A 26,938-nucleotide genomic window follows, 5' to 3' on the forward strand; every position below is an offset into this window, starting at 1 on the left:
TACTTATTGCTGGGAGAGCTCATGATGGGCTGGATGCCTTGAAAACTTAGCTCTAGAATAGCTTTGAGATGAAGGACATGGGATGGGCCTCGTATATTTTTCGGATGCACATCACACACACAATAGCTCTAAGGGGTTTCTTTATTTGTCATAGAGGGAGTATATCTAAAAAGACATTGAGCGGTTTCATATGCAAGATAGTAAGCCTATTGGTTGTCCTCTACCTTCTCATGTGAAGTTTGTTAAGCTAATTGTCCATAGTCTGATGAGCAGAAGGCCGAGATGGCTAAGATCCCTTATGCATCCGCAATGGGAATTTTGATATATGCCATGATAGCCACTCGTCTTGACATAGCATTTGCAATGAGAGTTGTGGCACATTATATGGCTACACCTAGCAGATGAAATTAGGATATCGTTAAGGATATCATGAGATAGTTGAAGGGCCTAGCAGCTATGTGCATATGTTATGGTGGCCAGGATACAGGAGTCATGGGATACATTGACTTTGATTATGCAGGATATGTAGACAATAGGAAGTCCATCTCTAGCTATGTCTTCACCTTTGTTGTTTCTTGGATGTCCAAGGTATAGAAATGCATAGCCTTCTCTACTACTACTGAGGCCGAGTATATTGAAGCTACCATTGAGGCTTGCCATGAGGCTCTTTGGTTAGGCCGTCACCTTGGTATTATTGATGTGGCCCCTACATTGCATTTGAATTCTATGAGTACTATCCATTTAGCCAAGAATCCGATCTTCCATGCGAAGACAAAACACATTGAATCCTACAAATCTACTCACGAAAAGTCTCTTAGCATAGCGTTTTGCCTTCCTTAGGAAGTTGATGGGTGTTGGATGAGACGAGGTCTTTCCTCATGTTGTTATACTTATGTAGATTTGTACTTTGTCACTTTTTTCTTGTTCTCTCTCCTCACTAGGGCCATACTTGCCTTTAAATGGGAGGTTGTTGGGAGTTAAGGCACTTGTGCCTAGCCGCTTGTGTATTATTATATTGATAGTACTCGCAGTTATACACTGTAGGTAGCGGGCTCCCATCATTGTCACTTCATTCTTTATTTATTCGGTGACATTTGAATAAAGGGAAGGCTAGTCACACATTGAGAGGAACAATGGATGCACTGTCAAGATGAATGACATGCGGTATTTTTATGCATGGTAGGGCGATAAAGAGACGGGGGTCACATGTAGTCATGCTCTCTCTCTCTCTCTCTCTCTCTCTCTCAGCCGTAGGCTTGAACATGCCAAGGAAAACCAGCTAGCCAACATGAAAGGATCGGGCAATATAGAACTAAGCGAGGCACAAAATGAGTAGGGTTGGCGGATGCAAGGGAGACTAGAGGATTTTGGTGATAGGTAGTCACAATGGCAAGCAGGGAGGTGAAGTGAGTGGAATGGGGGAGTTGGGCAGGTTTGTGTGTGTGAGAGAGAGAGAGAGAGAGAGAGAGAGAGAGAGAGAGAGAGAGAGAGAGAGAGCTCTTTGCACATCAACCTATAAGCAAGGAGAGAGAGAGAGACATGCTTTAGTTTTCGTTAGTAAGGCTGTTGTTAGGATGGGGGAATGCACAGAGGGGGAGAGAGAGAGTGTGTGTGTGTAAGAGAGAGGCATCATGTATATACATCACTACTCAATGAACCTCTCCTCTTGTGCCACATATACTTGGGGGCTTTCTCCTTGCATCCGGACTCATCGAGACAAACCTTTAAATAATAAATAGTATAGAATAGATATAGATAAATACAAACATAGATTACCGCAACCTTTGGTCCACCTCATTCCTTTGGGCGTTAAATCCCCTCAAATTTCAAGACTTTAAATTAAAGGATTTTCTATCAGCTCAAAAACGTTTTTTGTGAATACTACCAACGTCATTGCTAGCCTATACATCCCTGTTCCAACATTGACTCGTGACAAACCATACCTTATCTGGAAGGGAGCTCAAGCTCGCGAGCTATGGCTATGGCGATGGCTATGGCAGGTTCTGCAATGGCATGCGCCTCCAACACGTCACCTCCTTCTTTGCCCGCCTCTTCATCTTCATCTCCTTCTTCTCCCTCTCCCTCTTCCTCTCCATTCCCTTCTCTGTTCTCCCCAGGCTATGGTCCCAGACAGGCTCATGTTCGTCCTAGCCTTTCATCCTCGAACGTTTCCGTCTCTGTATCCTCTCACGATCCTTCTCTGGCTTTCGCGAATATTCTGTGGTTTAAAGGTACTTACAACGCGCAGATTTTCGTCGGCGAGAACGAGCCCGCCGATTCAGTAGTCAGACGTTTCCGGAAACTTGTCATGCAGGCTGGAGTCATAGCTGAATGTAGACGGAGACGCTTCCATGAAACGCCGCAGGAGATTGCAAAGCGCAAAAAGCAGGCAGCACAGCGCAGGAGATCCAGAACGTATGTATCCTATGCTTGTGGTGTTGGTTTTATTTATTTAATTTTAGTCGGCTTGCATTCTGAAGTAATGCATTCGATGTTTAGGTGTTCCTGTACAGTTTGTAGCAAGCTTTGGTTTCTTTATAAGCAGTACCGAATTATTCTATTTACATAGGATGCAATCAGTAATGCTACCTGTATGCATCTGAAGGGGCTAAAGTGCAATAGCAGGAGAAAGATGAACATGCCTTGGTGTTAGAATGCAGTAATGATCATACTTGTGCCCATCCCAGCTTGGTAAAGTGCAATATCAGGAGAGAAATGCTGCAGCTTATTAATACGAGTGCATCATCTAAGATTGTGCACTTGAATGTGGCCGAATTTGAGCGCATAGTCCTCCTGGTGTCAGGATCTTGCAGACAAGAAACTGTGTATAGTGCAGTTATATTTTATGGACGAAGCACTTTGATAGCTTCTGAAGTCTAGTAGCCAATATGGTATTATTTCCCCAAGTGTGATGAAATCGTGAGTGGTCATACTTGTATCAAGTGAAGCTTGTGTGCATGAGCTGTGAAATGGATCAATAATTTTTTTAGTAGAGCGTATGCTGTTTAGTATGTTGCTCGAAGCATAGCATTGCATTCTTGTTTTTCTGAAACTCTGTAGCAGGAAAACTGTGTCTAGCTGTTTGTGCTTTGGTTAACTGAGGTTGTTGTTTCAGGTCATTGCTAGATTGCATGCTCACTGTGAAATGGAACAGAAAAGTATTCAGTAGGTCATTGCTAGATTGCATGCTCACTGTGAAATGGAACAGAAAAGTATTCAGTATTTAACTTACAAGGTGTAGTTACAGCTTTGACATATATTTTAGAACTCGAAGCAGACAACATAAGGCACATTTTGAATAAGATTGGGAACAATTGTCAACAGCATGTGTGCTTTTGGATGTAGAGTGTGTGGTGTCAGATTGGCTGTTTTGTGCCCTCAGTTTATATTAGATTGGCCAAAGTGTTTTTTGAGATTGCCTAGGGTATTTCCTATGCTTAAGGATCGTGTCTGCCAAAGAATCCCTGTTAGCTTCTTTTGGATGTGTGCATACAGGCCATGTTCCCCAGTTTTTGGTGGGAATAATGTTTTTGGTATTTGCCAGCATGCAACTTTACCGGAAACAAACCAATCAAAAAATTTTTTAAGGCTTAAAAGCACTTTAACCAGATGTCATTGACTTTACATGTAACTTGGATGGAAGAAATAGGTTGTATAACAAAGCCATTTTTGGCTTTGCCATTTCTGAGCTGCATGATGGCCTTGGAGATGCTTGCTGTAGTGATGTCATACCCATGCATGAAAGCTCTTGCTACTACTCTCGATGCACACGTGCACATGGAAGAGGAAATATAGAGGGGTGACTGGAGGCTGAAAACTGAGAGACATATCTGCTAACTGCTTACTGGACCGAACTGTACAAGCAAGTGGGGGTGGGTTAATAGGAGTCTTAAGAGGTTTGCTTAACCATGGTGGCACACTCACACTACACAAAATTTTTTCAAGTTTACATTGATGGTTCTCTTAATGCAAAAAGAAGGTCACGATTGATAAAACTGCCTGTAACAAGTCCAACACGGCAAAGTTTTGCAAACTTCACCTAATTTGTCAAAGTTTAAAAGTGTAGGCTTCATTTCAAACGGAATGGATACTTCATCAAAATCCTTGGTGCGAATGTTGTAATTGTGGCATCTAAGAGCAATCAAGGCCTCATGCAAAAAGCTTCTTAAATATGGAAACCATCCAACATTTTGTTGGCTTGAAAATGGTAGCCAATTAAAATGAATTTTAAAAGTGGTTGATTTGTTGATTTGAGCTGAGGAACAACCGAATGCTATAGATTACCCCCACAGAGATCTTGGTGTTTCGACAATAGGTCTTTCTCTTATGTGTCTATACATCATGCATGTACAAATATAACAAATATGATTCAAATCCGAAGTTGGTCAATCACTTTTTTTCTATTTGTGTGATTTTTCAAAGAAAAATCAGAATAAATGTGTTCATTGTGCTCACAACAGCTCATAGAGGTTAATTATTCTAAGTATGCAACAAAAAACTACAATAACTTGCATGGTACAAGGCATTATTTTTTAGATGACAAACTATGTGGGTGTTATAACAACCACAATTTGTTGTGTCGGCATTGTTTGGAGTAGCATTTGGCATGGGGCAATTGAAATTGGCCTCTAGTGATGTGAAGTCATTGAAGAGAAAACTGCCATGCAAACTTCAATGCAGCTGCAAATCTAAAAGCAAAGAATACAAAGGTGAGCTACCTTGCTTAAGAATGGTCCCAAACCTTGGAACTTCCTGTGGTATTTCTCTAATATATTGATGAAAAATGCTGTTTACAAGTCAGCCCCTGTGCTGTCCAATATTAAGAATCTCTTTACACGCCAAATTTCCCATGAAATTCTAGATCTCAAGGGGAAGAGGAATAGTACATAGCTCTACACAAAAACCATGAGCTGTGCTCCAACCAATCTCTTTTGAGAGGCTAGTCCACAAGCCTTGGAACTAGATGCCAGTCCTTGGTTTCAACAAGGACCAAATGGCAAAAACTCCATATGTAGTAGGAACTCTACAACCAAATGTTAGAGAGAATTAGATTTGAAAGATGACAGCCATGCCAAACATCTACGTGAGATGACAACACGCCAATCCTTGATGGATCATGCAACTTTGCCACATGGCAACATGTACCCGATAGGCAACAATGTGAAGATGCTAGACAACATACTTGTATGCTAGTTGTATTATCAAACTGCAAGATGTTGGTTACTTCATCCTAGCATGCCACACACTTGCTGAAAACAACAGCTCCAATTGACAAAAGTGTTAGTAAAAAAAGCCCAATGCAATCTAAATCATCTTCTTTGATATATTTGTAATCTTTAAAACAAGATGTGTAGAAATTATACATTAACTTCATTGTTTCAAAGATGGAGTATTGCACATGGAGCTGCTTATGGGATTTCCATGTCATATCTTCATGAGACTTTCATGCCATGTGCACATAGTCCAAAAGATTGTCCCATGTAACTAGAAGCACTTTAACTATTCCATTTTAAATTTGTTTTTCTAAGGTTATTTCCATTGAAGTCAATCAAATTGGCACTAGCCATGTCTATTGTGCTTATCGTTCCATTCACATTGTGTATAGCTTGGGTTAGGATTTACATTCACAAAGCCAACAACATTTTGCTAACATTTAACAATAATAGGCAAAGTAGGCTTGATTTTGTATAATAACCAGCATTGCAAGTTAGAGATTTGTGTTTTTTTTTTGCATTGGGCCACATGCTCGCGTCTTAGAGCAATTTGTAAGTGTTGCATATGCCATACTATTATTCATATGCCTAGTAGAGAGTGAACTTACTCAACAGATGATCCACATTTGCAAATTGTTCTTGAGATTATTAGCTAGGTTGGTTTCCTTATTGCATTTTACCCCTAAGATGTTTTTCCTAGCTGCCTACTTTCTCTCTCTCTAGAGAGACTTTAGGACCATGTTATAATGGCACCCTTCCTTCTGGGAATGGGTGGTAATTCCTTGATTAAGCACTTAATTACAGCAATCAGCAAACGAACATAACTTGAAGTGCACAAATTACCTTAATAATCTTGGACATTGGACACCCTATTGGCCCGAAAACTGACACCCCTTTTGGTATTTCTTTAACTTGATTGCTAATGGAATGAGTACAAGCTGGGATTCACCATCTCCTTTGCTGTTTCAAAAGCCTCTTGCTGAAATAACAATCAGCACTCGATTTGGGCCAACTGCCCCTTGATTTTTCACCTGGGACTTGCATGAATGGAACCACCAATTGGCCAAATGTTGCCCCAATTTTACAATGAATGGGCTTACATTTGAATTCCCTAACAATCACACAAAATTTAGGTGCTAAATTCAATGTATGATGCCTTCACCAATTGGCACGAGTCCCAAGGTGGTGGTCAAACTTTAATTTTTGTAAAATTTTAGGCTTCATAGCAGAGATTTTTCTTCTGTCCACCAGATTTGACTGAAATTTGATTCAAAAGGCTGAGAAATATTGAGAATGATTGAGTACAAGTTGGAGAAGGTGTGAGAATGTCAGAAGAGAGAGATATTTATGATTTTCATGTGAGAAACACTTGAAATCTGATTGCTGCTTGTACCAGACAGCATTTAATGCTATCGTCAGTTGCCAGGAGGCCCCAAATTGTTGTTGCCAGTTCCAAATTACTGTTGCCAGCTCTTGAGAAGGTAAGAATCGCAGTCACTACCTCCAATTTGGTCTTCTCGTGCCCCTAGCCGCCTCAAATGGTTTTCCAATGGCCGTAGATCAGAGTAGTAGTATCTTTTTTCTCTCTCTTGTAGACTGAATGAATCGAATCCCTCTTCCCAGTTTCCAAAAACGTTTTTTAGTCTTGCATGTGCATTTTTGCCAAGTGGCAGCATCTAAATCCATTTTTTTAGCCTTGTCTAGCCATTTAGTTAATTTTTTGAATTAAATTATCCTAAAAATTAGATTCGGTGCTTCTGAACTTGCTCGAAATTAAATGTGCCCATCCATAATTAATTGGCTAGGCCATTTGCAACCTGAAGTGGTCTCCAATCCCTAGTGTCACCACTGACACTAATTGGCCAAACAATTGTCTAAGGGTCAAATTTGATTCCAGTTGACCAACAAAACCAAGTTGGCATAACTTATCATAACTTTTGCCTTTGACACCCGTTGCATCCTCAAGGTCCTTGGCCTGTTACAACTTACTATGAAATGATTGCCATGTGTATCACATGTGCTAAACAACCTGACAACATCTGATTAATAACTTTATTAAATTTTGTCAACAAGATTAAAGCATCTCAAAATTTCACGTCCCCATGACAATTTGTGTCTACTTTTTTGGGTTAGATTGGCTAATTTCAGCTTTTCTACCCTATTTTTGGGAGTTTTCACTTTGCTCTTCCTCATGTTCTTGCTCTTTCTCTTGATTGTGATCATATTGTTGTCACAATCTTTTGTCTACCAGATACCACCAAGTTTTTGTGCGGCATAACTTATAGCAACTTTTGTCTTTGACATTCCGTGATTTCCTCGTATCTCGGGTTCACAAATTCACTCTAACCTTGGTTACACCTCACATGTGCAACATTTACTTAACCATGTGATTAAAAATGAATCCACATATTAAGTGAGGTTACAAAAATACATGCCATCATGATAGCTCTCTCCCTTAAAATCCTTGCAATCGTCCTCGATTGCATTGCCAGATGCATCAAAAGCAAAATAGTGGATTGGAATTTTCACAAAGTATTATAGTTAACACAATATTGCGCATTGCTGCTCAACCATTCCATTTGCCCAGCAGATGCTAAAAATTACGAGCCATTCATAACATAACGTAAGACTCACAAAGAATCTAAACAACATTGCCAGATTATCATGTGACATGTCTATTTCTCATGAGCTCAACTCATCTAGGAAAACCAAACCATATCATAGCATAACCAAGTATAAACCATGGCTAAAACATCACGACATCATAACATATGCTGTTGTCCTTGGAACTAGATGTAAACCATTAAAAACGGAGCATAATCTGGTCATAAACTAATCACTTGCTGATTTGAGAAATGATTATAAATTGTTGCAAATGTGACCCCAAATTGATCACAAACTCATTGCAAAAATTGTCTAGCAATCAATGCAAAGTCTGATCCCAAAAGTAACCATAAATAGTTCTTAGCTTGATAAAAAAACTGAGTTGAAATTGATCAGAATTTTTGCCTTAAAATTGAGGCAAAATTCATACCAAATTGATTATAAGCTGATGCAAAAGTATAGTTCTAGTACTCGGGTGAAACTCATACTTATCCGCATATATCTCATAGTGACTAGTACACTAAGTAGTGACCTCATGGTAAACATACAGTCAGCATAGTATCTTGGATGTACGTTGAATACATCCAAGATCCACTACATACGAGAGTTGTCCATAACTGGAGGAGTGGAAGTGCTATCTCCCCCTTGAGCATTAGGCAATACTTTGGACCTCTACTTTGTTGAACTTAACGGAGTTTGAACTAAAGCCGGCTCTAATTGAAAGGCATCTAATTAAAGCTGCAACAATTGAGGATGGTTTGCCAAGTCATCCTTTTCCATCCATTTTGCATCCATTGGTGAATAATTCTGAAATTTCACCAAGTACCTCTTGGAAACTTTACCTTTGACCTTTCTTTCCTTATGTGCCAAAATTTGCTTGGGTACCAAAAGCTCATCTAGCTCCTCAACCTCAGGTTGAATTTCAGCAGATATATCCTTTGGCACATCACTATGAAAAGACCTTAACAAACTGACATAAAAAGCATTGTGTATCTGCCAATGCGGAGGTAATTTCAGATGATACGCCACGTTACTGATATTCTCCAATACCTAGAAGGGTCCATAGTATCTCATACTCAACTTGGGATATGATCTTTCTCTTCCTTTTATCTTTTTCAGCCTTGCCTTTTCAAAATGTAATGATACATAATTGCCCTTTGCAAATTGCAAAGCACGTCTGTGGCGATCAATTGTACTCTTTTACTTTTCTTGCGATCTTTGAAGTGCATACTTTATCTTTGCATAGGCTGCATTTATGTTTTTCACATAATGATTAACCTCAAAGATCTTATTCTTAGTTTGCAGAATAAGTGGTACCTTCTTGCTACCCTCGACCACCTCAAATGGAGCTTTGCTTGTGGAACTATGCACTGTATTGTTGTAAGCAAACTCAACCAAGAGCAAATACTACTCCCATTGTATCTTGTGGTCTGAAACATAGCACCTCAAAAGATCTAACACTAGAATTTGCTTGCTTAGATTGACCATCTGTTTACGGATGGAAGGATGATGAAAATTTCAGCGTGGTATCCATATTCTCAAACAACTCCTTTCAAAATAAACTAGTTATTCGAGGGTCTCGATCGCTAATGATCGACTTTGGCATACCATGATATTTAAATGTGTGCTGCAAAAACAATCGTGCCATATAATTAGCCTTTGTTTTCTTCCTTATCTGAATGAAATGGACTTGTTTGCTAAACCTACGAATGATAGTCCATATCCCATCATTCCTTATAGGTGTCCTAGGAAGCTCAAAAATAAAGTTCATTGCAATGCTTTGCCAAGGCCTATTTGAAATGGGCAAGGGCTACAACAAACCTCGCATCTTTTGCCTATCATGCTTTACCTTTTGACATATGATACATGTCCTGACAATGTCTTGCATGTAGAGGAGTATGACTTTGAGTGATAACTCTGGGTCTTAACTGCTTTGTGACACACAGTCATCCATGCATCATCAAAAATCTGTCTCTTAGCACAAAGTGTTCATGCCTTTGGCCATTGCAAAGCTGATCATGAACATTAGCACAGTCCGAATCAACAATATATTGCTCTTTCATGTCATCCAACTCAACGTGATAAACCATGCTGATAGTTGAAATTTGTGGCTTACGTGACAATGCATCAATTACAACATTCTTTTTACCATCAATATGTACGATCTAAAAGTGAAACATAGAGGGAAAATTTGCCCATCTCATATGTTTCTCTGACAACTTTGTCTACGTTAGAAAGTACCTCAAAGTTTGATGGTTTGTCTGCACTGTAAAATCATCCCTTAACAAATAACGTTTCCACGCAGAGAGTGCATGAATTACAGCCAAGAGCTCTTTCTCATAGACTTGCAAATTTTTTTCTGTACCATGGAGAAATCGGTGGCCGTCCTGCATAAGAACAACCCCAATGCTGTTACCACATGTATCACATTGAACTATGAATGACTTTCTTAGATCAGGCAACACAAGCACATGATCTGAAGTCTTCTTTTCCTTCAACTTTTCAAATGCTGAAGTTTCTATTGCTGTCCATCTAAATGGCATATCCTTCTTTTGCAAAGCATGCAATGGAGATGCAATTTCAGCAAACGTACGTACATACTTTCTGTAGTAAGAACATAAACCCAAGAAGTTAAGGATCTCATTTACATTTCTCAAAGGTGGCCATGATGGTATTGCCTCAACCTTGCAGGATCATGTGAATGCCATCAGCCGATAAAATATGCCCTAAAAAGTGGATTTTATGCTAGAAGAATTCACTTTTCTTGTCATTGATAACCAGCCTATGCTCACACAATTCATTGAATACAATGTCTAAGTGTCTTCTATGCTCTGCCTCGTTCTTTGAATAGACAATCATATCATCAAAGAAAGTATTCATAGATCCTATATGTGGCGTGAAGGTGCATTCCATCATCCGATTGAAAGTGGCAGGAGCATTCGTAAGTCCAAAAGGCATAAAAAGAAACTCGTACAATCCAAAAGATGTCCTAAAAGTTGTCTTAGGTACATCTTTCGGTCCAATGTGTATCTGATGATACCCACTTTTCAAATCTATATGGCTGAATATGCATACTCCTAGCAATCTATCCATAACATTATTGATTTGCGGAATCCGAAAGCGTTTCTTTATCGTGATCTTGTTCAAAGCATGATAATCAATGCAAATATACCCATGAACCGTCCTTTTTCTGCACCAAAAGCACTGGAGAACAAAAAGCAGATGAGTTGGGCTGAATCAGCCCTTTTTCTAATAGCTCATTCACTTGGCTCATAATCTTGTGTTGGGCTGCACTGACTTTCTATGATGGCTTATTAGGGGGGCTACTTCCAGGGATAATATCTATGCCATGATCTTCTAGCCTTTTAGGCAGTAGCTTTTTCTGCACCAAAAACACTGGAGAACAAAAAGGAGATGGATTCAGCCCTTCTTCTAATAGCTCATTCACTTGACTCGTAATCTTGTGTTGGGCTGCACTGACTTTGTATGATGGCTTATTAGGTGGGCTACTTCCAGGGATAATATCTATGCCATGATCTTCTAGCCTTTTAGGCAGTAGCTGCCTTGAAAGTGATTGAGAGAAGTAATCAATATACATTTTCAGAAATGACATGCGATTCTTCTCTAACTTAGACACGTTCCCAACATTCTTACAATTATCTTTATCCTTAGTAAAAACCAAGTATGTTGAAAGATGATTTTTCATTACTTTAGAAGTGACAGTTGCAAATACAAGAAGGATAGATTCACCTTTCAACTTTACATCAAGTGTGAGTACCTTTCTCTTATGTTGAATAGTGATCTTTTTTGCACGAGAATCAATCACTACATGTATACGGTGACACTATGGCATACCAAGCAATATATCACAACCCTTAAGTGGAGCAATGAAGAACCCTTTGCTGTCCATATATTCCTGTATCCTTGTATATGCAACTAAAGCTTTCCAATGAGCAGTGTGATAGTTTCTGCATGGCCTTTACATGCCATTTCAACTTCCCCCATGGGTCCCATCTCATTCTCTCTGATTTTTAGATGGGTTGCTATATCAACAAAGATGAAGTTGGCTTGTGCACCATTATCAAAGAAAATCAATGCATGCTGATCCCTAATTTTGCCCCATGCTTTGTATAACTCAGTAGCATCATCATTGGGCTGATCCAAGATTGGGCACCAATCCCATTGATATTTTGGGCTTCTTTTCTTTAGAATCTCTTTGATTTTCTGATTTTCCAGCTTGCTGTCTATTGGGACAGTCCCTTGCAATGTGACCCTTTTGCTCACAAATAAACATCTATTTGTAGCGATCAATTCTCTACGTTGTGCCAATGTTTTTCAGCCTCTTCTTTGCTGTTTTGGCCTCTTTTCAGGTCGATTTTCAGATTTGTCTCTTTTCTTAGCCTTAAACAACTTTTTATCTGGCTTCTCCCCAATCTCTAGGAAGCCCGAATTCTTCTCACGTAGCTAAGCATCAGCTAATGCAAAAATCCTCGATTCCTTTGGGCAGCCCACAAACATATTTTTGCACTAGCTCATGAAGGGTTATAGGGCGACAGCAATGCAACTCAAAATTTCTTTTTATATTGCTTCAAATTGTTACATACCTTACTATCCAACTAATTTCAAGCTGTCATGATATCTACCTCAAAGGTACTTGTCAACCAATTGTATGCAAACATTTGCTTGAATTATACCCACATTGAAGGTGCTCTACTTTGTATCAAAAGAGTGGACCACCACTATAATGCATTCCCTTTTAAGAAAGTGGTTGTCTTTCGAATCTTCGAGGACTATGAAACCAGCCTTCCTTCTCGGAATAGGGTGGTTTAACCTGATTAAGCACTTAATTACAGCAATAAATAAATGCACATGAAATGAAATACGCACTTTACCATAACATTCTTGGACAGTAGACACCGTGTTGGCCCTAAAATTGGTGCCCCTTGCGGTATTTCTTTAGCTTATATTCAATTGGAAGGAGTATAACTCGAGATTCTTCAATCTCCTCCTGCTAATCAATTGCTCTTGCTGTCATAAATGACCAGCAAGCCTTTTGGGTTATTTGCCCCTTGATTCACATAGGACTTCTTCTCCAATTTGACCATTGGCTAGCCAAATATTGCCCCAAATCAATTCGGGATGGGTTGGCTCTTGAAATCTCTTGATAATCTTCAATTATCGGTTGATTTTAGTCCCTTGAGCCTTCAATCCCCGCATGGATCCCAAGGTGACTGCTAAACCCTAATTTCTAGGGTTTATTGCAGAAATTACAGATCAGCCCACCAAAAATGGCTGAAATCTCTTCCAAATGGCTAAGAATTGTTGAGAATGGTTGAGCATAGGCTGACGGAGATGAGAGAATGCTGTAGAGAGAAAATTTTGAGATTTGTCGCAAAGAATTGATCAAAATCAGTTGCTGCCCTACTGTGCTAGCCCCGAACGGATGCACCACCAACAATAGGAGCATCAGAGACTGTGATCTTTCGGAGAAAGTGCATCAGCAGCAATTGTCAGCTTCCCAAGGTCAAGAATATACAATCTCCATCACCAAAATGGTCTCCAATGGCTGGGAAATGGCCCCAAAAGCTGGCAGCCACAGTCCAACACCTCTTTTCAATAGCTCCAAAATGAAAAAACAAGATTTCCCTCTGCCTTTAGCCCTATTTAGCCTTTCCACCCACTTGCATGGGAAAGTTTTGCTAAGTGGCAGCTTTCTTAATTCATTTTCGGCAATTTTCATTTTCAGAATTAATTAATTCTGAAAATTAATTCTGCCCTTAATCCATGCCCAAAAAATTGACCTTGCCCATCCAAAAATCAATTGGCTAGGCCATTTGCAACCCAAAGTGGTCCCATGCATTAATTGATCCTTGGACAAGCATTAATCCATTAATTAATGCCTAGTTCCTAGTGTCACCACTGACACTTAATGGCCAATTAATGGTCCTAGGGGAAAACTGACGCCAAAATTTACCTAGAATCTAACAAGTGTAACTGGTTACAACTTTTGCCTTTGACACCCATCTTTTTCACAGGGTCCTTCGGCCTTTAACTGTGAAAAAATAGCTTGCATCTCACATGTGCAACACATGCGCATCTTTTAATTGCACATTTGATTAATCCTTTAATCAGATGTCAATTAAACATAAGCAAAGCATCAAATTTTCACATCCTCGTGGCGGACCACCCCCTTGAAATTCTTGCAATCGTCCTCGATTGCACTGTAATGTGTGTCAGATTTTGCACACATTGCCAAAGAGCAGGCCATGTGGACAAGGAGTGTCACTCCAAGGCCCAAGGTTTTCCACCTAAAAAGCCTCAGTAGACCGCTACGACTGCACAGTCTAGTAGGCCTATGGCTTTTCGCTCTTGCTTCATTTGCTCCTTCAGCATCCACCGTTGTTGCTGGACATGTGGCTCGAGTACAGCCTCAACAACCTATCTCTTTTACTACCCCTGAGGGATTGACTGATTGGTCTGCAGGTTTCGATCCTGTTGCACTTCATGCATCTATCTCACATTCCTCCCTACCTCGTCAGGCGTTCCCTTGGCAGAGCTCTGCTATTGGACGTACGCGATGGTAGCCACCTTCTTTGACTCGCATGCCTCTAGGTCCTTTCGGATATCCTAGGTTAGTCTAGCATTCATTTCTTGCACTCTTAGAGTTGGGCCATAGGCTTCATTATCCTTAGTTTTTTCATTTTTTTGTCTTCTGTTGCATTTTCTCACACACATACACATTCATTGCATTTATTTTGAGTTAGATTTTCTTTTTGTTCTGTTTTGCTTTGGAGCATCTTACCACTAACCTTTGTGTTTGCAGATTCTCATTTCTTTTGCAGGGTTTTGTCTTTTAGTGTAGGGCTAACTTGCAGATTACTTTGGTCCTCGTTGGGTTAGAGACGTGGGGATGCACATCGTTTCTTTCATGGTTTCATCATCCTAGGAGTACTTGCTCTTCTTTTAGTATGGTGGTTTACCCTCTCGAGGCAGATCGTGCAGCATCTCTCTCGATGCTATCATGGCGGTGATTTCTACCTTGCTTTTCTAGCGGGGTGCTTCATTCACTTCATCCACTTCATCTTCTTTCATTCCTTATGGTTCTCGGTACCATATGAAGATCGATATCAGGCTCCTCTTCCTTCTTCGGCATCTACATCTAGGTTGAGAGGGGGTTCCTATCCTTATTGGTATTCTACAGGCTTTAGCACTTTGTCTTCGAGATCGGCTTCTTCCCCTTGTTGTACCTTACCCTTTGCATTGCATGATTACATCATCCTTGTACTAGGGCGCTTGGGCAAGTAAACTATTTTTCCACGAGGGACACTGTCCAAGTGGCACTTGCTGCATGAGCATTTTTTAATATGTAGCATACTTTGCATTTCATTGTGTAGAGCACCACTTGCATGGATCCTAAGCTATTTCCACCAGCGGTTGTTGTTACCACACCACCAGTTTTCTTCATCACATGGATACCTCATTACCTATTTTTCCTCGTTATTAATACCCTGAGTGGATGGGTTAGCTTGTACTGTTTTGTAATGTGTTGGGTGTATCCTTCCTACTCCCGTCTTCTGGGTCACTTTTACTCAATCGGCCGCATCCCATCAAATTTACTTTACTTATTCAAAAAAAATAAATCCATGTAGTTTCATCTGCCTTTGTAGAGCTTGGTAGCCTACTGGGCAGCCGACGTGCACCCTTTGTCTGATGCACTGTCCTCTCTAGGGTGACTACTTGGATTTCCTTGGTAAGATAATCATCGCCTCTGTAGTCTTGGTAGGCCACTAGGTAGTCGACGTGTACCCTTTGTCCGATACCTTGGGTGTTTTGGGGTGGGACGCCTTGGGGTATATAAACATTACAATGGCTGGCCTAACCTTTCAGCTCAGTTTTGGGCCTGAGAGAGGGTGTTGAGCTAAAATATGCATTACTTACTGATTAGCCTATTAAACAGTCCCAAAACACACTAAAAATGCTCTTTTAGAGTAAAATCCTAAAACAGGGAGCAATTTGAGAGAGTTCAATGGAAACCCTAAAACAAGGAGCAGTTCGAGAGAGTTTAGTGAAACCCTAATTTTTGGGGCGTCCTTCCACATCTATAAATAGACGGTCTGTCCCCATTCAGCCATCATCCTTGTTTGCAAGTTGTACCAGCCCACACACCCTCTACTGCTGTTGGTACCCAATTTCCAGCCTGCAGCCCGCCTCCTTTTGCTGTCTAGCCATCATCGACTGCAGCCACATTACCTTCAGTTTGTCCATTGTTGTAGGCGACAGCTCTCAGCTTCTGACGACTGCTCTAGACTGTCCCAGACAGCTGTTCAGCCTATTGTCCATCATCTCCAGGATCAGCCAGTCTGCGTTTTTAGCATTGTAGGCCTTGACACTCTCAGACACTATTTCAGCTTGCTGTTTATAGCAGACTGTGCACAGTTTTCAGCCTCCGATCAGTAGTACACTGCTGCGTTTACCAGTTTTCAGCCTCCAGAGTGCTGCGTTTTGGTAACTAGCCTGTTGCCATTCACTATTCAGTATCCCTATACTCTGATTGGTGGTCATAGACTTGGGATCCGTCTTCGGTGGACATCACACTTCGACATTGCTTGAGCACACTGTACACTCTTACATTCATTTACAACATTCATTCACTTCTTCAAAGTTGTGTTCTCTCTCTTCCTTTTTCTGTTTGTGTTTACGTTTTGAGTTTTGCGTTTAGGATTTGAGTTTTTGAGTTTTGTATTTAGGGTTTGAGTTTTGCCCTCTGAGTCTGTGTCTGTCTCTTTGTGTTTTTATCGTGGTCGTACACTCTGTGTTCTCAGTGCAAACCCTAGCAGTTTCCTTCACATTAGGGACCATTAAATGCCACTTCTCTAGTGTCACCAATTGACACTATGGCCAAATGAACGACCTAGGCAAAGAACTGGCACCAGGTACCACTAAGTATTTATGCGGCATAACTTATAGCAACTTTTATCTTTGACATTCCATGATTTTCTTAAGTCTGGGGTTCGTAAATTTACTCTAATCCTAGTTACACCTCACATGTTCAACATTTACTTAACCATGTGATTAAAAATGGATCTAGATGTTAAGTTAGGTTTCAAAAATACATGTCACGACAAGTTGTATTACTTTCTTCCTTTGCATTTGAGATCAAAGTTTGTTTTCTTAATCTATATTCTTTTCCTCTCGCACGTTGCTCTTCTCTCGTCTTGCTTTTGTATTGAACACTCATATGGTGTTTGTGAGAGCGCGTAGTGGAAGCAGAAACACAGAGAGAAGAGCAGGCAAAACACGAAAGAAACAAAAGAAAACCATTGATTTGATTACGAATTCAAGGCTACATGTCATGAGAACATGTACTTTTGAAACCTCACTTAACATGTGGATTAATTTTTAATCACGTTGTTAAATGTTGCACATGTGAGGTGTAACTAGGGTTAGAGTAAATTTACGAGCATGGGACTCTAAGAAATCATGGGATGTTAAAGGCAAAAGTTGGTATAAGTTATGCCGTATGGGTACTTGGTGGCATCTGGTGCGAGTTGTTGGCCTAGCTCATTCATTTGGCCATGAGTGTCAGTTGGTGACACTAGAGAAGTGGTGTTTAATGGTACCTAACGTCAATCTGATGGTCAAAGCTAGTGCAGAGACACTCAGGAATTGAAGTTGCCTAGCCAATTTAATTATTGGCAAGTTAGATTATTTTTTAGGGTATGGAAATAATTATTAGATTAATTTTCAATATTTAAAGACTGAAAAGTAATATTTAATTATGGATAATGTTGGAAAAATCATTTGGGAAGGATGCCACTTGTTAAAAATGCCCATGCAAGACTGAAAAACGTCTTTAGAGGTTGGAGAGAGGCATTTTTAGTGTATTTAGCCTGAAGAGAGAGGGAGGAGATGTTGCTAGTCTAATTTGCAGCCGTTGGAGAATCTTCCAAGGCAGCCAGGGGCAGGAGAAGACCAATCAACAACATGTAACAGCATCTACAGGTTATTGAGACAAGGCAGCAGCAATAAATGACTGATTTTCTTCAGTTCTTTGCATCTACAAGCTGTTGAGACAAGGCAACAATAGTAAATGACAAATTTTCTTCAGATCTTCGTGGAGAAAGTTTGAATTTTCTCTCTCAACATTCTCTCTCATCTCCCAGCCTTTCTACAGCCTTGCTTCGAAGATTACAACATTGAGATCACCAGATACTGAGAAATTTTAGATTTCTCTACTGTAAATCCTAATCTGTAGCAAAAATTAGGGTTTAGCAGCAGCCTCGGGAATCGTGCTAGAAATTGAATCTTCAAGTCTTGGATTAAACAAGGCTGAAGTTGTTTTTAGCCTATTCAAGTGGAGGGACCAACGAATCATTAAATTTTGGGCATTTTCCATCTCCATCAAAGCGGGTGAAGGCCAATTGATTGCTCGAATCAAGGGGCAAATCAGATTGAAGACTGGTTGGTCATTTTTGATAGCAAGGGGAGTTGGAATATTGAAAGGGATTGGGAGAATCCCACTATACATCAACTTCTTCTTCAATAAAGTTAAAAAGATACCGAAAGGGGTGCGAGTTTTGGGGTCAACAGGGTGTCCAATGTCCAAGATTATATGGTAAAGTGTGCATTTCAGTTTTGTGAATTTTTTAATTGTTGTAAGTAGTGATTAATTAGGTTATTTACCACCCTATCTGAGGAGGAAGGTTGGTTACACTACACACAATCAGCCCTTGCATGTTGTAGAGGTGGCTCAATGAGGGCACTGTGACCGCTGATTCAGCCTCAAGCACAGTAGTGACCTGTTCTGGGTGCTGAGGGATGGCTGAGTCGATTGTTGTTTGGGCTTTATTTTTGCCAAAAATTGAAGACTTCTCTCTCTTCTGCTGCTCCTCTCCTTTCTCAGCAAATCTGGAGTTTTTTAGCACTGATTTGTTGTTATAGACCTAATTACAGCAGTAATTAAGGTTTTACAAGCTGTATCGGGGTCTCATGTCTGCAAATCTCAATTTGATATTCCAAACACTCTAAATCAAGGGGCAAATTAGATGAATTTGCAGCGGCCAAATGCATATTCAAGCAAGACAAATTGTAACAAAATTTATCCATGCAAGATCAAAGTGCTTTCTCCCATTCAACGAAAAACGAAATCTAATGATTTTGCGAGTGTTTCGGAGTTGGTATGCATCCACCCCTCCTTTTCCGTTGTGCAAAGTGGGTGAGAAACTGTGGTCATTGTGTCGTCCTTGGTCCTAGCAATAGAACCAAAATGTTACACAACATGAGCTTAACAATGGGACATTGAACACTCTCTCATTCATTCAAGAGGCTTGATCCATGAAGTGTGGCGGCTATCTCTCACCTAGCCTCTCGCACATCCCATGAACACAATGATTCACCTATAGTTTTGTAAGAGAATTGGCTCAGTCAATAGAGGAAGTAGAGACTTAAGGGTAAATCTTTGGAGTTTGAGGTAAGGCCTTCCTTCTCCCTTGGGATTTGGTCATTCTCTTGGATGTACAACAAAAACTTGGAATACAACTTAAAGAAATATCACAAGGGGGCACTAGTTTTGGGGCCAATTGGTGTTAGTTGTCTCTCATAATTCGAAAGCGTCAGTTTTGTTTATTCGTTGAATTATTGATATTTATTATAAACCATCTTCAAGGAACTGCAAATGGTGAGCTGTGCCATGCATAAACTACAAGGTCCTGGACTTGTGACTCTGTGTGACATTAGGCACTCTAACCTCTTACAAGCTACCTATCTAATGTACATGTGGGCCATGGCCCAAGCATGTAACATTGGGCCAAAGACAAGTCACAAAGTTCAAGGACTTTAGCTGCTTCTTTCCCAGCTGTATCAGGTTCAGAGTCAAAGCATGTATGAATCACTGCAAAAGGAACTGCCTGAACATGACATTTATTTGAAATGTGGACTGCCTTGAAGTCCAAACCCTATGGAGCTTTCAGCCTTCATGAACTTGTGACTTACACGAATTATTCTGGACTCTTCAAATAAGTTCTGGGACTTTGAGGACTACTGACTTGATTAGTCAAATGTCATGGCTTATTTCTTTTGCTTTGTTTTCTGTAAGTTTCATTTTCAAGTTCTGGATTATGGTAGTGGTATTGTCTTTATAATGGGGTCTGTCTTTTATTCACTAGAACTTGTAAGGTGACCCCATGGTATTTTTTGTACCTTTTAATATGCTCTGGGGTCTCCTTTGCCTTTTGATCTTCCAGTCTCCACTTCTTTGGAAGTGGAAAAAATGATGTAACAGATTTTCAATGCTCCAAAACTGTAAGTGGTCTCCAGAAACATGGAAACAGTCAACTTAGCAGGATGATGATGTTTGGATTGATTGCAGTAAATATGTATGTAGCAATATTTTCTTTTCCTCAGAAGGGGGTTTTCTGTTTTATAGGCTCATTTCTATTTCTCGACTGAAAACTCCATCTCCTTGGAATGAATGACTGTTAATATCTTTAACCACAGCTTTATTCTCTGGATCCCAATCATTAGTGTAGTAACTGAAGCCATTTGGAGATAAATGTTCAGTCACTTTTTATGTTGGTTTGTGCAGGCGTTACTTTCCCCGAGCTATGGGTGATCAGAGGAAAGAGACTAAGAAGCCTACTACTGCTGCTGCTGATGCAGATGATGATGATGATAATTGGGAGTATGAAGGAATGAACGATGAACCTGTTGCATAATACAGAAACAACAAAAGTTAAGTGAGCATGGACTGACTATGAGGCAGAGACATACTGTAGTTGTCAAAGTTCCCAATGCTGGGTGTATACCTGTTTATGCCAGATGATTGAGGTTGCTACACATTCCTGCAGTCCAATTTTGTACAGGTGACATTTGCAGTCAATGCTGCAATTGTATGCAACATCGCCAATGAGTCTTAAGAAGAAAGCCAACTTGAATTTTTGTTTTCTGGGAGTCCTGATGAGGGCACACTACTCAAATGTGTTTTTTTGTTCAATATATGTACTCTCTAGCTTTATTTGGGCATAGATTTACTGCTAGGTTCAGAACTACTCAGAGATGACAAGGATTCAGATGTTAAGAGCATTATAATGTACAAAAACACAAAAAAACTGCCAAAGACCTGAAGCTGGTCTGTAGAGTAGAAAATGTCTGGGTTACTTGATGTAATGCCACCTAACCAAAAATTATGTTGCATTACAAAAGTACTAGTATTTGCCTTGCAAGATTTATTGGACCCAGGTTGACCCAAAGAAAAAGAAGTTCATCTAATGGTATGAACGTTCCATCCAGTCTGACAAGTGGCAGTAGTTTGTTCTGCAGTGTGGTCAAACTTGAGGCACTGACTGTGGCTCAGCAGCTGTGTTTCAAAGTGTTTATTCATTGCTCTAGAGCCTTATGCTGCCAACAGGTATTTCACCAAGTGTTGTTTTCTGGTTTCTTTCGCTCTCTCTTGCATGTGTATGATAGGCCATGGGCTCTTATATAGTTGAAGCTATCTCCATTCTGCTTGAATGGGAGCAAGGGCTTCTATCCAAACAAGTTGAGCTTAATTGGATCAAGTCTTGTTGGTGGCCACCACATCTGACCACTTTGACAGCACCGCATCTATGTCCAACAAATAGCTGTAGGTTTGTGGTTCTGTATAAGGGTCTTCATCATCTTTGCAATGCAAAAATTTATGTTCAACAAGTACTAGGTTCGCAACTATGTAAGCCCTTTTTCAGGTTGACTGGGTAGAGGTAATTTTACTGTTAGAGTGTGCATTATTATGTTGCCTGATGCTTTTCTTGTGTATGTCATAGAGCAAGGCTAGGACATAACTGTAGTTGCATCCCATCCGCAGACAACCCTCCAGTCTGATTGTCTAGTACGATCTGTCAATATCAAGATCTGTTCAGGCAAAATAATCTTGCTATTACTTGGTTAGTGAAAAGGTGATGGTTTCAAAAAGCGAAATTTTGCTGTTTTTGTCCAAATTTTGGCTGTTGGGAGTGTAGGGCTGGCTGTCTCTCTTATAAAAGTTCACAGTTTGTACTTGTAACTTGTCTAGTTCTCTTTTTTATTGATATATTAACTGTTGAAATTTATGAAGGATATTGGGCTTGTAATCTCTTTCTGATTACTTGCATTGATACTCTGTGTACATGTTGTCCGGTCATGTTGAAGCAACTAGCTTTAAGATTGTATTGAATAGACAATGCCATTGTCACTCTATCTTGAGTCAAAATTTACCATGTTAAAATAGCAAGTTCCAAGTTTTTATGATTAATCCTTAAGTTCTCATGTATTATTTAATGACCGGACAAACATTGTACTTTGTTTGATACTTTTATCTTTTGTGTACATTTGACACTACTAGATTTGTGGTCTATATGGATTGGACAGGTTATACTTGACTAACTTGGAGAAAACCTAGTGGGAGTCAACAATTAATTATACTTTGTTTCCTAGAATTTGTGGTGGTGAAGTGTTTTATGATTGTAGTTATTGCTATCTAAACAATGGTTCGTGATTCTCTTAAATCACTTTGAAATCACTCGTTACAAGAGATGAACTACCTTGGAGACGGTGTATTGGAAAAAAGTAGGTAAACAACTAACTATACTTGCTTTCTAGAGTTTGAGTTGGTGAGGTATTTATAGGACTTTGTGTAATATTGCAATAGCAAAACGTTTTAGTTAGAGATTGAGAAGCTAGGAGATTTGTTATTGTACATCCAAGTTTTTTAAAAATAGGGGGTATTACTATATTAATAACGGTTTGTGATTCTTTGAAAATCACTTGTAATAACAATTAGGCTTTAGGCATTACACTCAATGTATGGATACTAATGAAAATGTAAGGTATGATTGTATTTTTGTATTCTTGGATGAAAGTATTGGAAATTAGATTTTATTCGTATGTCATCAGGGGAGTTTTGAGGTCTTGAAAATGCCCTTTAGGAGATAAAGAGAGTGCTCTAAACCAAGAGGAACAAAGTTTATGTCAGCCAAGTAGTCTCCATAGTAGCCTTGGACAAATATCAAGAGGCAGTTATAAAAGGCATAATTAGCTAGGGAGTTTGCAAAGTGATTCCACTAACGAGGAATTAGTTGTGGCAAGTCGCTACATCAAAGATCTCAAGGGTGTCCAAGTTTATATAATGGTACATCTTTAGAACGACGTGCCTCACAGTATAGGTCCCATTCAATTGGTTGATCACTAATTGCAAGTCACCTTTCACCAATAACTGGCGAATACCATCACATTTAGTTAGATTTAATCCCATAAATAAGGCCTTATATCTCACCATATTATTTGTAAAAGTTGTGTCTAAATGTACTTCAATTTTTAAAACTACTTCAAATTTTTATTTTAAAAAAGAAAAAAAAGATTTTAAGTAAATATATACATAATAATATTATAAATTTATAGTAATATCTACTTTTAGCTTTTTATATTCATAATTATGACATTCTTTGTATTATTGGTATCTAGACTTGGTTATTTTTACTTGATGATATATTTGGATTGATAACAATAATTGATTTAATTTAAATTTAAATTAGTAAAGCTTGGTACTTTTTTTTCTTCATGTTTTTTTTTCTCCTTTGTGGGTAGTCTAGTCATCTCTCTCTCTCTCTCTCTCTCTCTCTCTCTGTGTATGTGTGCCATCATGGATACATAAATTCGATCTTCAACAAGGTGCCCAAACTTTAAAATCATATCCATATCAGTGTTTAACTCGTTTTAAGTAGATGGAATATGGATTCTTATTATCAATAGCAAAGGTAGTTGGATTACCATGCAGTAGGCAAAACATGAAAAAAGACCAAGATATGAGAGCTTGTTCATCCTTGCTTGAAAGGATAGAATTTGAGATTTCAAGCTTTGAGTAAATAAGAACAGCATAAATGAGGTATTGGTGCAACATGTGTTTATGTATAGAGAGCTATATTTGAAACTTAGAACTTCAAATATTCCAATGCATAGATCAAATTGTAAGAATTTAATTCTTAAAAGTTTTTCTTTTATTGAACTTGATTTAAGATTTTTCATTATAACATTTATTTTTCTTATAGATGTCTACCCCTCTAAGCTTGAGGAATGGCAATCGGTGGAGTCTACTGTTGATGCTATTGATGTTTTGCATGGTTTGATTGGAGAAAAAATGTACAAAGGTAGAAAGAAGACATAGCTTGCAAAAAATGGAATATTTTTTTATGATCATTCTTATATTGTCTCCATGCAACACAGCCAATGGGGATTAATCTCCCATTCCTTTGCCAGTTTTTTCAAGCTTTGAGTGGGCTTTGTTAAGTCTAGCTACTAGTGAGGGCTATAGATATAAAATATTTTCTGAGATGTAGAGAGCATTAAAACCTAATATCTCAAGTAGGCTAAGCAAAGTTACTTTGTTTATGCTTAGTAATATATTTGTTGATTTCTTTTCTATGCTTAGATAAGAAGATCAATGGCCATGCTATAAGTGAAAAGATTAATATATGATCATGTCATGTAATTTATTGATGAAGGATGGGATACTAGGACAAAAGAAAAAATTATATGTAAGATAGATCAAGACTCTATAGCTTGTAAATATATGGTTGCTACTCAAGATTTCATCCTTAGTTTTTATTATAATAGATGGGATTATGTTGGTGGTAGTTTGATTGCTTTAGACCAAAATCTTCATAATTTTAACAAAGATCATATAGTGGATCTTGATGTTTGGCTCAATGGGGACATTATTGCAATCCTAAAGGTTAGATCATCATATATGTTACATCAAGTGAGGAGAGTTTACAGAATGAAGATATTGAACTACCATGCTCATTTGTATTCCAACTTAATAACAAACGAGTAAGTTTTTATATCAGATTATATCCACTCAGGTGTATATTTGATTTCAGTTCTTGATTAATAAACATTTGCAATATATTTTTTGCAGATATCAACAAGGAGAGAAATATATACAATGCAAAGATATTGAAGAAAAGCTCTTTACTATCAATATAAAATACATGTATAAATTTTGTGACAAATTTTTGTCAGCCATCTCTATGACTTGTACAACACAAGGGCTTACAAGTAATGATACAAATATACTTATTTTTTCGAGGACTTTTTTAAGGAGAAGGGACATCCTTTCTGGGAGTTCTTTTGCCTTTCTTTGATGCTGTGATTGCCTTAGTAGGTGTTGAAGGTATAGCTTCACCTACTGCAGTTACATACATCTCCTTTCCTGTATTGTCCAAGCCCCCACTACTATATGTTCTTGGTTTCATACAATTGACCGTTATGTACTTCATGACCTTTGCTTTTATATACCAAACATGCTCACTTGTATATAATCCCTTGAACATTGTCATATATTTGTAAGAAAAGATTTTTAGTTCATTGTTAGTTTTTACAATTGGCTATATTATTATCATCAATGGACTATTTTGCAATGAATTTATATCTTAAAGTTTAGCATCTTTCACATTACCTTTACAAGTTTATCATAATTGAGATAAATTAACTTAACCAATCGTCTAGTATTTGGAATTACTCTCCAGCACAAGAGTGACTATCATCTTGATGAGGACACTGCAACCAATAATATAAAGTAAAACTATGAAACTTGTTTATGGTAGTTTATAGTATAACTATTCTTATTATGTTCCAACCATATTAATTAAGACCTTACCATAACTTGTCTATATTGCATTGTTGCAATATAGAAGTAAATCAGAAGGATGAGAGACTTTTTCTCTAGCACTTCAATCAATCTTTTAACAGCTTTATACCAAAAGGATGGTAAACTTTAGAGTACTTGTAAAAAATAAGAAGTTCAAAGTATAAAGGAGACCCTAGATTATATAACTTACAACTTAGCATTTCTATGGCTTCCTTTCAAAGACTAGACATTGAAGCCCTCAGGATTAGCCCTTTCAAGAAGGGTAGATAGCTCTTTTTCAAAAGATGGTAGATGCTCTGTTTTTTTTTCTTGTGCCTTCTTCCTTCTATACTTCATTTATCTACCTGCTCTTCTGTGGCATTTTCCTCTTTCTCATGTAGACTCGTGTCTTTTTCATGGGTGACATCTTCAATCTTAGGACTTGGATCAACTTTCTTTTTTCTATGGAGGCACATTTAAAATATTGAAAGTCTTCTTATCAGTAAGGGAGATTGGCTCAAGGACCTTTGAAAATCTACATCTCAACCTCCTAAGAATTATCATGTATTTGTCCATAAGTGTAAGCCTATGTGCATGAGCAGCACAAATATAGGAATCTTAAAAAAACTCAATCAAAAAATCTTCTACAGCCTCTTGGATGCAATTGAGAGTTGTCCTTGTCCATCTAAAACTATCAAGACTATGCTTGTCACAAATTTCTTTGACAAGCCTTTGAAAGGGTAGTTTTGGAATTGTATTATCTAGATTCTTCATTGCACTTCTAATCTTCTTCACGTATCTAACATGTAGTGAAAGCTTTCTGCTTGGCTTTGATTTCCTATTAAGTTTAGAAGGCTCAGAGGATAGATGCATCTTTGAAGCAATGCCTCTAGGATCAACTTTCAGCTTCCTTATAGTAGCCTTAGTTCTAGCCACTTGAAATCTCCAGAAAAAACAAAAAAAACTCAAAATTAGGGCACCCCCAAGTTAAACAAGCAAAAGGTTGACATAGCCAAGGATCTTATGCATCTGCAGTTGTTAGCTTGATGTAAGTCATAGTTGCTACACATCTTTACAATGCCTATGCAATGGAAGTGGATAGCATGTATATGACAAACCCTAGCAAAAATCATTAGAAGATAATATAGAGTATCATGAGATACTCGAATGACACTATGGTTTGCTTCAAAGTGCATGACAACACACTCACATAATTTGGCATATGAAATGTGAAATGAAAATCTATGCATGAGAGAGAGCCATCGTTTTCATGTTTCATATGTCCAAAAATAATTTTTGATTTTATTTCAAAGAAAATTTGTAAATAAAAACTGATATAAAGCTAGGTAGGATCTATTAAAGAAAATTACATCACTATAGGAAAAAGTGCATAACTATAGAGAAAATGTCTTCTTTTTAGCCTAAGACTATAGAAAATACCATGCATTTTGGGACATTGTGTGTGACGAAATCTTACCTTGGA

General features: G+C 38.6%; 1 protein-coding gene across 1 annotated transcript; it reads left to right on the plus strand.

Annotated features, from left to right (window-relative positions):
* The first annotated feature begins 1,896 nt into the window (after positions 1-1,896).
* On the plus strand, positions 1,897-20,808 carry LOC148032965 (uncharacterized). Its single transcript, XM_087683660.1, has 2 exons — positions 1,897-2,415; positions 20,401-20,808. Exons 1-2 carry the CDS (start codon positions 1,976-1,978, stop codon positions 20,528-20,530), a joined length of 570 nt encoding a protein of 189 aa, XP_087539786.1. The 5' UTR covers positions 1,897-1,975; the 3' UTR covers positions 20,531-20,808.
* The last annotated feature ends 6,130 nt before the right edge of the window (positions 20,809-26,938 follow it).

Source organism: Lygodium microphyllum, chromosome 8, assembly GCF_053477565.2.
Source record: "Lygodium microphyllum isolate KBCC chromosome 8, Lygodium_microphyllum_v1.1.10, whole genome shotgun sequence".
Taxonomy (NCBI): Eukaryota; Viridiplantae; Streptophyta; class Polypodiopsida; order Schizaeales; family Lygodiaceae; genus Lygodium; species Lygodium microphyllum.

Excerpts from the sequence above, each read along its gene's own strand:
- LOC148032965 (XM_087683660.1), top strand. The coding sequence starts at position 1,976 with ATGGCTATGGCGATGGCTATGGCAGGTTCTGCAATGGCATGCGCCTCC. Across the intron at positions 2,416-20,400 it reads CAGCGCAGGAGATCCAGAAC|GCGTTACTTTCCCCGAGCTA; the intron begins GTATGTATCCTA and ends TGGTTTGTGCAG.